Raw genomic sequence first — 12,704 nt, 5'->3', positions numbered from 1 at the left:
GGAGGCCGCTCCCCAGGGCGCTGAGGGCGCCGCCATGCCGGGGAACCGACACGCTCCGGTGTTTGTGCTGAAAGCCAGGCGGCGGGCGGGCGGCGGCTCCTCCTCCCCAGGGCGCTCCGTCCCGCACAGGGCGCGGGATGTTTTCTCGGCTGTGCTTTAGCTAAATGGGCTCTCTGTGCAGTTTGACAAGTTTGAGGCTTCCCCCTGAACCTCGCGTTTGAGGAATCGCTTTCCGGTTCTTAACCCGTTGTTTGGTGGTGCTCAAATAAACCCCTATAACCTCAAGTAAGTCAGGGTTTGTCTTCTAAGTATCGGTGATACACGTGTATTTAGGTAGTCCCTCTTTTATGTCACTCCTGCTCCGGCACTGAGGGAAGCTTCGTCCTCCAGGCCCGATTTTTTTTTGCTACTTTTCCCTCCCAGCATCTCTATTAATGTGCTGTTCACTCCTGCAGCTCAGGTGGGTTCTCTGTGGCCCCGACTGAGCGACTCACAGGACTCGGTGAGAGGGGAAAAGAGAAGGGGGAACAGCTAAGGGGGCTGTAGCCTTCCCCCGTCTACGCTGGAGTCAGCAGAGACTGGTACAACCCCTTATTCGGAGAGCTAAATTCACCCCTGTTTTATCAAAACACTGTTGTGTTTAAGCTATTAATTATGTATGAATGAAGGTGCCAAAAAACGGGAGGCGGAGGAGGTAGGAGGGGCAAGGTTTAGGGGCTGCATATGTAAAATTTACTTTTCTCTAGCTTCAGCTACATCATTTTTCAGTCTGATTCTTCTGCCAGGCATCAGTAAAAGCCAACAAACAATTCTAAGTCTGAAGCAAAGAAGATTAAGATTTAGGCATCGTTGGCATATAATCAACACAATTCTTACCTCCTGAAAATGAATCATCTTTCTTTTCTTGTCAAAAAGGTAAAGAGAAGGTTCTGCAGGAGCTTGAGGTCTTTGGGGAAAAACCAGTACTTATCCCACACAATCCACAGGGATTATCCTAAAATGAATCAACCAGGCTAATGTTAAACTGGCTTTTATTTATTCCCCTAAAATTTAAACACCAGTTTGTGTCTGAGAGCCGAAGCTGGGTGGCAGTTTGGATTGTGTTAGCTGATCTCCATTCTGTCCCTGGAGCAGCATACCACCTACCAGCAGAACTGTGCTTTGGCATGCTGGGAAGCCACCTTGCTGTGAAAGATGATTAGTGCCCCACCGAAGAAGTAGTTGTAAGTAATAATTAGAAAAACTTTATTGTTTTGGTTTTTTAGTTAAGAAAAAAATAAACTGTATCAGATGAGCTAGTCTGTAGCGCAGATTTCTGTATCTGATCTACAGCTATCTGAAGAATACTGCAATTCTTTCTTTTAAGGAGAAGCACTAAAAGTTGCTTTGTAGCTCACATTCAGCTGCTCTTGGCATCCTTGTGTCTCCTCCAGGAGTTATAGCTGTAGCCTGCTCCAGAAAAGTGGGAAGTTATAAAACTTCCAGCTGAGGACCTCGATGAAATGAAATGCAGGGAAGCTGGGAAAGTGGTGACCTGCACTGACAATTCTTCCTCTGCGCCAAGGCAGGTGCTGACCTGTGTGCAGTGGCAGTGCTGCCAGAGGGAGGGAGAGCAACAGCAGAGCAGATGGCCTCCTGTTATGATCTGTTGAAATCCTTAATCCCAGCCACTGACCTTCTCACTGCCAGTTAGCTCTTGTCTGTATGACACCCCTCCTTTTTAAAGTCTGAGGGTCAGAAACCTTTCAGCACCTGCCCAGCACCTCCCTGCAATGGGCAGTTTGAGGGTGGCTTGTCTCTCCATATCCTTCCAAGAACCTTCCTTTCATGGAAGGTGGACATGTCTTGGAACAGACCACAGAGGCTGTCCTGTTGCTTAGGGTTTCATTGAGTTGGTTTCTGAAGATGACAATGGAGATCTGTACTAGTAATTTATTTTAAAATGTAACACAAAATTCTGCCATCTACAAGTAAAAAAACAAAGCACAAGTTTTATGCTGAATATTTAGTCTTCCGTGAGCAAAACACATACAAAGAACATTTAGAAAGTATTACACATACTTTCCTGCCTCTCTTTTTCCCCTTCCTCTCCCTTACTTGTCTTTCTAGAGGGTGAAATACATCATATCCCAAGAGCTGCATTCACAGAGAGCATTAACATTTCTGGATGCAGACAGACAGGAGAACTTTGTTTCCTTGGCAACTGAAGCCACCAGAAAGTGTTTCCAGCATCTCCTCCCTTTACTCATGTTCACTGTTATTGTAGCCTTTGGTCAATTGGGTAGTAAAACCAATTATGAACTAAAAAAGCATCTTGATACTGTGCTCCACTTAACTCATCTGGCCTCCCTCCCCAGTTCTAGAATAAAAGTGACCTCTGCAAACAATCCTGTATCAAAGTATCCAGTGTTACAATTCATGGCTGAACATCAAGGTCTGCTCTATCCTTCACGTTTAACTTAAAGCTAGAAAGTGTCATGGTCTTCTGGGAAACAATGTCAGCAACTAAGCAGCTTTCACTTAAAACCTGCATGTGCTGGAGTGATGGAGTTGGGTCTCTGCTGCAGCACAGTGAGCAGGTGTTGCACAGAGTCGTGCCAGTGATTCAGTGCGGTTCATTCTTATCTCTGAGTCAGGGCTGAATTAATGTCCCAGCACATTGTTAAGGTTTTGAAGCAGTGTGCTGATGGAGGCAGCTCTTTACTTTAGCTTTTGGATATAAAAAAAGACAACGCTGAAGCCCTTCCCACCTGCTATTGTTAAATATCACATATCTCCCTCCCCCCCATATTCCTTATTCATTCAAAGAATTTCACTAGGATTGCTGAAGAAAACATTTCACAGATACAAAATTCCCAATTTATGGTTGACCTTCCACTTAAATGTAGCAATATTGTGTAGCTGATCTGTGAATGAGGCAGAGAGCCTGGGGAAAAAAGAAAGGTTGTGTAAATGCACATGTAGTGCCGAGGTATTAGACAGCTGAATGTGGTATTTTTTTACCTTTGAGGGCTAGAATTCACACTTAAACGATGTTCCCTAAATATAGAAATTGATATATAGTTTTGTATTTTTAATTAAAAATGTCCAGGTGATTTCTGTTGTGTTTCCCAAAGTTAACACTGGCTCTGCAGTATCATAGTGAAAAAAATGGGGGTCATGTGAGCCACAGGTTTGTAACAACACTGCTGGAGGGGGAAATTTATAGCTGAGTGCTGAGACTGCATTTATGTTGTTTTTCTTACGTAAATCTTTCCTTGCTTTCCTTGGAAAGAACAGGGCCTTTTATCTAATGTGAGCCCTCAGAGGGAAACGGGGACTTCTAGCATTGTTCTGTGGACAGTCTGTGTTAGGTCACTTGCAAACTCTTTCTCTTCCCTCATGACTTCAGGACACTCCTGTCCTTTTCTGCACGACTACTGGGAAGGGCACAGAGGCACTGAATCGTGTGTTGAAGAAGAGAAGATGGTGATGGAGCATGGTGTGCCCTTTGCCTTTTGTTTTTCTTTGATAGTTGCAGGTGTTACCTGTGATGAGACCAGTTACTGCTGATAATTCAGTTATTAACATTTTCATCAACAAAGCAAACACAAGAAAGGAAAATATTATTTTTAACAGTTTATATCAATTTGATTTGACGTTCAGAAGAAAAGGCATTTCCGTAGCCTGAGAACTTGCTTTCTATTGAATTGCAAAGGTCTACAGCAACAGAGAGCCAGAACTGAGTCTCCAAACATGGAGCACACACAGACAGAAGGCACCAGGTGACTTAAGTGTTGCTGCTGGCTCAACCTATAATTTGCAGTGTTCTGGTCAAACTCCACCTCATTCCAGTCCCACACAGTTGCAATGCACACTCCATTAAGGGTCAGTAACTGTAGCTGTGAGCACATCTTTTTTGTGTTAGCTCTAAGATCACTAAAGAGTTTCAGCACATGATTTAGCTAGAGAAAGAATAGCTTACTGTCCAACCACTGGTGCCTGAAAAAGCTTTGAGTCTCCTCTTAATCCTACTGAGTTTTTTACATCATCTGTGCTTTAGATTTATGCAGAGCAGTAATAGACTTTTCTTCCCCATATAGAAGTTTCTGATCTACCTGTAACAACTGCAGCCTAACACTTAGAATCCATGTTATTGATTATTTTGCAGCTCATATTTAAGATACTTATATTAAAAAAAAGATTGCTCATAAGAGATAAATAATCAATGAATGATAAAATATTGCTATCTTAAAGCTCTCCTGTATATTTTAATTCCAGAATGTGGAGGAGTTCAGGGAAGATGTTAACAAGAAGTTGAAAATTGCCAAGTAAAACTATGTATGAAACAGTATTAATAACAGTAGTAATTCCCTTCAGTACATTTGCAAGAGCCCATTGGATTGTAAAGGTTAAATACAGGATGGGGTACATTTTATGTTACGCTCTCATTTTATCTTCCAAAAAATTATTATTGTCCCAGGTCTGTGTCCCATCCTTAAAATGCTTATGGCTCAGGGGTGTTTTTGTCACGTGTATGCTATTTTGCATTTTTATCCATCTTCATTAAGGGTGAAACTTTTTGACAGCTCTATGCAGATGATAGTGAGGAGATGCTGATGTTCTGGAGAAAGAAGTGGCCACAGTCAAAGCCACTACCACATTTGCACAAGCCTCTGCCTCTAAGAGAGGGGATTCTGTACCTTTGAAACCTCCTACATGGCTTTTGATTCTACAGCTAACATAATTTCTCATCTTGATTATAAGTTTAGAAAAAAAGAATTTAGAATTAGAAACTCCAGCCTGATCACAGACACTCAAAAAGAGGAGCACAAAGTAAAGTTTCATCATTAGAAAAGGATGAAGGAAACCCACAGCCCCCTTTGTGGCTGTCTAAGCTTGACAAAATGCCCAGAGAGGCAGGGCAGTCTCCTGTTCCCTGCAGAGACCTGCTTTCCTGCTGCATGCTCTGAGATTCAGCCAGCCTGGCTGTTCCCCATCTCTTTCAAGGCAGTGGGAGCAACTCAGAGTCTTGCCTCACCTCTCCCAGTTTACCATTTAGAGGGACGCCTGGTGGGGAATTTCAAGGTCTGTGTGCCAGTAAAGGGATATCTTGAACACAGATTGGTGCAGTCCCAGCCCCTGCTTGGTGGAATATATTAGGGATAAACTTTGATTTCTGCACACACCATCACTCCATCCCTGACTGCAGCTGGAGCCTAGGAAGAATGGAGCTCTGGCAGTGGTACAGGGAATTTTTGGCTTCTCACATGGTGTAGGACAGCTTGAATAAATTGGGGACAGCAGTCAGAGTGCCTCTCTCCGCTTTGATAGCTGTCTTCTGGCTTTCCTCCAAGTTGCAGGTGTAAAGGAACAGGGGCACAGCCACCCAGTGAAAAGTGGTTTGGATGCACAGTTGTAGACCTGAGGCATGAAAGAACTGATGGGCTAGGCAAGGCATCTTAAACAGAAAATTCCTGTTTTATTCAGCATCCACTAGTCTGTAAAAGCCTGTGGGATTCAATAAGGCAGAGAGGATCATTGCTTGAGGCCTGGGAGTGCAGGTGGAATGAGGAAAGGCAACTTGGAAAAGTGTTTTAAAAATAAGCATTCATTCATTGCAGAACTTATTTCTTGCTTTTCTTTTAATTTATCTGCCTCTCAGTGTTTAGACATATGTCATGTGAGCTTCTGAGCTGCAGGGACAGAGACAGAGGAGAACGTGTGCATCAGTGCAGAGTGCTGCTGGAGCCCTGGCAGAGCGAGAGGGAGGCAGAGGGAGCCTGAGAGGGAAAAGGAGAAGTGGTGGGAGCTGGAACAGCAGCAACTGCTGCTACCACGTTGCAGCTCATGCCCGGGAATCGGCTGTGCTGCCAGCATGCCTCTCTGAAGGTACAGGTGCCTCAGGTTCAAAAGTCCTAGAAGGTTGGTGGTACTTTCAGGAGCCAAGTGGATCTGCTTTATTTTTTCATTTCCTGTGAGGAACATCTGTTTGAGGATTCCACTCCTTTTCCTGGACTGAAAGGTATTTTATGTCAATAATGTGTCTGTCCTTTGAAAGCAGGTACAAGATTGGGAAGAAGGTAACTCAGGGCAGTATGTCAAAGCAGATGTGCAGAGAAGTGGTGGGTGTCTGTCTCTCCCCCTTTACAGCAGAGTTTAGGCAGTAAGGGGCCCCTGTCATTAGGATATGGTTTGACTTAAAATATGGAGGATGGGAGAGACAGGGTTAAAGTGTGGGAGTGTATCTGAGCTGTTTCCCGTCTGATTTGTTTCTCTGTGCAATAGCTGAAAGTGGAGGAAAACTTTGCTTGTGCATCTGGAGGAGCAGTGCTTGCCCATTACATAGCAAGATGTAAAACTTGCAATTATTTAATATGAATGTGGTTTGCCTAAATCTCTGCTTGACAAATTACAGTTCCCATCACAGCAGAGCTCCCCTTAACACACACAGATTTCAGAAGTCTTAACATTCGGTGGCTGTGACAGCACTTCTGTTTCTTTCCCTCTCTTCCCTCTTTCCAGCTTACTTGCATCCTGCTGTCTGCGCTCTCCACCCCATCTCCCTCCTGCCCGTGGGGACTGTGCCCCAATGGATGCCCCCGTACAGATTTTCCGGGAGGAGCTGGACTCCACCTGTTCTCCAGGGCCCTGTCGTCCCCCCAGCACCAGCAGCAGCTGGCTCCTGGGCTGGGGGGACTATGACAGCAATGCCACCGGGGCCTTTGGGGATGCCCAGCACAACCACACCAGCATCTCCCCTGCCATCCCCATCATCATCACTGCTGTCTACTCGGTGGTCTTCGTTGTCGGCTTGGTGGGAAACTCTCTGGTCATGTTTGTCATCATAAGGTAAGGGGCTTTGGAGTACCTGCTGGTACAAATGGCCAACCCTAAATTTGGGGGTGGGGGTGGGGGGTTTATGGAAGCTCTCTGGGTGCGCATACATGAGGAGCTGGAAAAAAGCAACTGGAATGACTGAAACCTTTTCAGTCCCAGTGGTTTGACTGGACGGGCAGTTAGAGACGAAGGGAGAAGCTGGTTAAAAGAGAGAAATCCTGCAGGCTGCTGGAAAGGCGCTTTGTGCCTCGGAGCTGCATTCATCGGGTGCCCTCTAGGGATGAGAGGCTGCTCGCATCCCAGGGAAAGCTCAAGTCGAAGAAAGAAACTTCTTGCAAAGCAGTTTTTTTCCCCTGTGAGGAGACCCCGAGGGACAGCCTGTGTCCAGTCATGTGGACACTGATACACTCCTGCCTTGTCAGCTGGTGTCTTGTTTAACAAGGTGGGATTAAAAAAAAAAAGGAAATTATAAAGACAGGTGGAAATGCTTACTGTAAAGCAAGGGATGTTTTTTCTCTGTCTAGTGGTGTTTAAATCCAGTTGTTGATGCTGGATTGAAGAAAGCAAGGCAGATGCTGAAATACCCTTCCTATTCTTTGTCAGGAAACGGGAGAAAGATTTATATCTGTGTTAGTTTTTCATATTAAACCACTTAGTGAAATGAAATGCACCAATACTTACACTTGCACTTACACTTGTGTATTGTATATTTTAGGTTGCACCATGATTTCTGTGTTTCTGTCCTTTGCATTTGCAGTTTATAAAAATGTTTGGACAGTGCAGATCAGCAGGGTGTAATGAGCAATGAAGGGGACTGAAATCATGCAGCTTTTTGGACTCTTGCTTCACAGTTCATTTGAATCCTGCAAAAGATTCTGAAAAAAAAATGTGGAGTATTGATTGCTCAAATGAAATCAGCTGTACACAGAAAGAAAAATGGAGGTATTTGAAAGGATCTTGTTAGTAAAACATGCATGATAAGGGTCAAACAATTGCAGGATGGTGCAATGGCTGTCAGTTGATATAGGAGGAAGTTAACTAGCAGCAGTGAAGTTGTTGATGAGATACTTTATGAAAGATGAGTTATAACCAGGCAAATACTCTTGAATAATGGAAATAAAATCCCCTTTAATAGTCAGTGTAATAAATAAAGGTGCCTGTGGTCAATTTAGAGAAACTGGTTTGCTCCAGCTTTGTGATGCTGTAATTTTTATACCCCTGCATGCCCTTTTCCCCTTCATTCAGAGTAGAGATTTAATTTCTTTTTGTATTTCTCTTACAAGAAGAGAGACACACACAGATGCAAAGGTATGAGATTTTCTAAGCCATCAGTCACTAACAATGATAGTTGATTAACTGGCCTGGGCAGTGGAAATAAATTCAAATTTAGCCAGAGCCCTAAAAGTTAGCATGTACGAATTATACTGGTGTCTCTGTTTTTTTTTTTTTTTTTTTATTATTTTTGTGAGGGTCTACCTAGCTATGGTTCACTCTCCTACTAGTTCCTACATTAGCCTTTTGATTCAGTTTCTTCTTCCTCCATCTCTTGATTACATGATGAAAAAAATAAGTGTGAGAAAACACCTGCTGGTTTGTTTCTTCTTCTTTTTTTTTTTTTTTTCCTTTCAGTATCTCCCTCTCCTGTTTTCTCTGTGACAACTGCTTTAATCATGACTAGAATCATTAGCTGAAGTGCATGTATACACAAACTTACAGTTTCAATAATTTCTTAAGATTTTGAAATATTCCAAATGTTCATGCAAGAGGTGTATTTTCTTCATTTTTATCCTAACCTCTCATCTCCCTCCCTCTCTCTTTCTATCACACCCAGTCTCTGCATGATTGCATCTCAAGATGGATTTTCATGACCTGTAGCCTTCAGTGATATCCATTTTTATGGAGAGCCAAGGTCTGTGGGAAGTTTGTGTAAGAAGGTAGCAAGGGAGAGGGGGATTGTGTCCCCCAACCATCCCATGTTGCCTCTCCTCCAGCTGCTACAACTCTAAAGGAGGATGAGGACAGACTGTAACTTTTTTTTTATTCTCCAGCGGAGCACAGGGTTTGTGTGAGGCCCCTCATTGCTGTTTCTCATCTCTTTGTATTACAGATCTACTCTTCTCCTCCTAACCACCTCTGGACTGGCAGGCAAGGCAGGCTCAGCTCCTCCTTGCTTTGCTCTTTTAAACAGCATCTAATATTGATAGAATAGTTCAGTTTAATGGGACCTACAGTGATCTAGTCCAACTGCCTGACCACTTCAGGGGTGACACTGAATCACTTTTTGGGTGATACAAACAAGAACCCTTATATTCTGAGACTTCCAGCAAAACTGTTGAAGTGTCAGGGCGGTGGTAGATTCAGGAGACTCCAAATAGTATTGAGATGCCTCAGAAACAGGCTTAAATTCAGTCATAAACTGTGGTGTAGGTAGGCCTTAGCCAATTCCTTGCTTTAATACCCCCACAGGGGTGGTTATGCTACTTCTGCACAAGGACTGCTAAGGAAGTTCACGGATACCAGCGAGTCAGCATCCCAGCAGCCTGTGCATAGAGTGCTGGATGTCCAAAATTTCCTTCAGGTGTAGTGGGGTGTGTTTCTGCTGAGGGAGAAAACCCTCAGAGGGAAAAATAATAGGAGGGCAGCACTTCAATCACATGTACAAGCTCCTGAAAGAAAAGTAGCTGAGTTTGATATAGCTTCTGTAAACAGAGGTTTGTGCTGAAGGCTGAGTGGGAATGTTACTTTAGTACAGTGATGGCAGCATGGCCTGTTAAACCATGTCTCACGAGACCTGGATTTTTCTCCTGGTTTAATACTGGGCTTCTACACTTTGTCCCGTCCTGACAAGGATACTTCATGGCCCTGTGACTTGGTTTCCTCACATGTAAAATGGAGATACTGGTATTCACTGTCTTTTAACACATAGCAACTCTTAGTTTTAAAAGACCAAGCCCAAACAAAAATCCTAACAAGAGCATGACCAGTGCTACTGTAAGTACCCCAGGGTCCTCCGGCACACTGAGAGTGGTTATTTTTAATGTGCAGAAAGAGCTCTGTGTTTAGTACGCAGTGCAGCCTTCACTCTTTGCACACCTGTTGCAGTCGGCTGTCACGGCGTGGGTGGTTTGCAGGACCTCTCCCCGTGTGTGGATCAGCTGTGAGGCACGTGTACCAGCTCCGGGGGTCTGCTGTCGGGCCAGCAGCCAGCCGGGTGGGCTGACAGTGCCTCGCCCACACTGAGCCATGGCACATGGGATGTAACTCTCTCCCCTGGCTGCTGCTTTTCCTGGGAAGGGAGTAAGAGAGAAAGAGGGCATCACGTTGCCTCTTGCAGGGGTGGGAAACACAGATGCTGTGTGGGAAGCACAGTCCTCCCCCTGTGGAGGAGGAAAGCAGGCATGAAATAGGTTTCTAGGAACCAAGTGGAGTTATCTGGCCTCACCTGAGTGAAATTATACAGCTGTCTGTGTCTTGGCATAACCAAAATCTATCTCAACCCCAAACCTTTTATTTTGAGATTAGCTTTACCTCTGAGGTCATAGAAGATATTTCTGGAGGTGAAATAGTTGACTGAAGTTGATAAATAAAATTAATTGTTCTTGGAAACAAAAAGTCTTTTTCCTCTCTTCCTCCTCCCTCCTGACTTTATTTCTCTAAAATTTAATGATGGCTTTAAAGAAAATGGTGCTTCCCTGTGACAGTTGGAGGGGAAGAAAAATGTCCTGATTTAAATTACAACTTTAACTACAGATTTCCCCTTACCAAAACCATAAAAATACTCTAGTAAAACCTCTTGGAAATACTGTCTTTTACCCACTCCAGAATCACTTTTTCAATGTATGTGTCTTACCCTCATTGTTCATGAAGTGATTTACTGAGAGTAGTTGCTATCATCAGTATCCTAAATATCCAACCCTGTATTTCTTTTAAAATTATCTTTCAAACTTCCAGTGAACTGAATAATTTTCTACATTCAAAAACAGTTTTAACAAGAGGCTGTGTCACAGTTATGTAGATTGATTCCTAAGGGAAAAGAGAAAGCTTGTGTTCCTCTGCTTAGTCTAGTGTTAATAAAAAATATAACTAGCAATACATTTTTGGTTTTACATTCATTGAACCGAGTGGCATCTTATATAACATGACTCTATTAAGAGTCTATTAAGAAATGTCATATAAATTTGACTCCTTTCCAGACTGTTTTTAAATCTTCTCCATCATTCATTCCAAACAAGAATGAAAATATATAAAAAAAAAAGTATATAAAAATGAAACTGATTACATATCTTGGTTTAAATCAATAATAGACTTTGATAATGTCAAAAGATTCCTTGTTATTTTGCTATAAAATATTGTTCTGATTTTATTAAATGATATTTGGAAAGAATATTGTTCTGAAATGAAAACTGAAGCTCCAGAAGAGTCAACTTAACTGAATTACCTGTTCCCTATTACTTACGGTTGACATGATTTCATTCTTTTATGAAATCAAGGATTTGGCTGCTATAAGTAAAGGCTAAGCTGTACTATGCTTTGTGAAGTTTATGGGGTTTTACTTTTTTTTTTTTCCTGATCAGACATTTGACACCTTACTATTACCAGTACAGAGGTATCAAATAGATTGTAATTCATCACAGCACCTCAAAGAGCATCTGGCCTTACCTCAGTGAATGGAGGTAATTTTGGTAGGTTCTACAGGGTTTGGCCAAATTTGGCATAATTTTAATCACAAAATTTGAAGACTGATCATTACCAACAGCTTTTACAAATGGCACAAAGACCAGTATAACAGGAAACATGGAAGAGGACAGGTTTATAAAACAGTATTGGTAGTTTGACAAGCACAACATGTTTAAATAAAATCTGAATGTTTCTAATACTTTTAATACTCTGCTAGACAATGACTAAGTGAGACTTAGGGTTTATAAGCTGACAAGAAACTCAACATGAGTTTCCCAATATGATGCTGTGTTAAGAAGAGCTGATACAGAAAAAGCAGAGAGAGCAGAGAAAAGGCTTGTAAGGAATATTTACTAGAGACAGTATTAGAGAGAGGCTATAGCTTATAGTGAGTAATCTGTTTGGCTTCTGAAAAGTAATTTGGTCTCCATCCAGACACTTCTGCTGGGCTAGCAGCCAGGTAATCGTTTATTTCAGAGAAAGATGTAACTAAAATCAGTCTCTGGAAGCAAGACAAATTACAGGAGCCCTTCTGAACTGACAGAAAATGAAAACTTCTAAGAACTTTCCAGTTTGGCTACTGGCAAGGCAGAAAGCTTGAGTTAGCTTTCCTGACCTCAGCTAGGAAAGTGGTGGGGAAGTTTATGTTCCTGGATGAAGCCTGGGGAGGCAACACAGCACAGGGATGGGGTTGGGGAGGGCTGGCTAAGCCCTTCTGGTGAAGGGGACAGAGAGGGAAGAGTGAGGACCTTCCATTTCATTTTTCCTGAGAGATGATTTTGAATTTGCTGAAAGGGTGTTGTGGCAGGAAATTCTTAACCTGGTGATCTGGATGGCCTGGGATGCACTAAGAGCAAGGGAGGGTAATCTTCCTGGTTTGCCTACTCTTACTGTCTATTCAAACTGTGCTTACTTTGTCCCTTAAGTTAAATTATCTGAAACATATGAGATCCCAAGGAGAGTTTTGATTTCAGTTACATATTGCTTTCTAAAGGAAAAGCATCCAGAAAAGCTTTGGTAAACACTACTTTTAGGAAGTTTATTTCATATCTGTTTTGGTCCTCCCATCTGTAAAAATCGGGTGATTCTTGCAGAGTGTGGATTTTGTGCTTTTCTTCTGAAGGAAGACTCTATTCTTTGTTTATTGATATAGATATATATATAGATATATATATATATATATATATATTTTTTTTTTTTTTTTTTTT

The 12,704-nt window shown here is 42.5% G+C and overlaps 1 protein-coding gene across 1 annotated transcript in view; it reads left to right on the top strand.

Moving 5' to 3' along the window:
- The first annotated feature begins 5,740 nt into the window (after positions 1-5,740).
- Positions 5,741-12,704, top strand: part of OPRK1 (opioid receptor kappa 1) — a 21,129-nt gene continuing 14,165 nt past the window's right edge. Inside the window, exons 1-2 of the mRNA XM_026842370.1 lie at positions 5,741-5,871; positions 6,505-6,831. Coding sequence (XP_026698171.1) covers positions 6,572-6,831 — 260 coding nt within the window. The 5' untranslated portion in view covers positions 5,741-5,871; positions 6,505-6,571. The remainder of the gene's footprint in view (positions 5,872-6,504; positions 6,832-12,704) is intronic.

Source organism: Athene cunicularia (genome assembly GCF_003259725.1).
Source record: "Athene cunicularia isolate RWA chromosome 2 unlocalized genomic scaffold, athCun1 chr2_part1, whole genome shotgun sequence".
NCBI classification, from domain to species: Eukaryota; Metazoa; Chordata; class Aves; order Strigiformes; family Strigidae; genus Athene; species Athene cunicularia.
The sequence above is the reverse complement of the archived record's forward strand: the minus strand, read 5'-3'. Positions and strand labels throughout refer to the sequence as shown.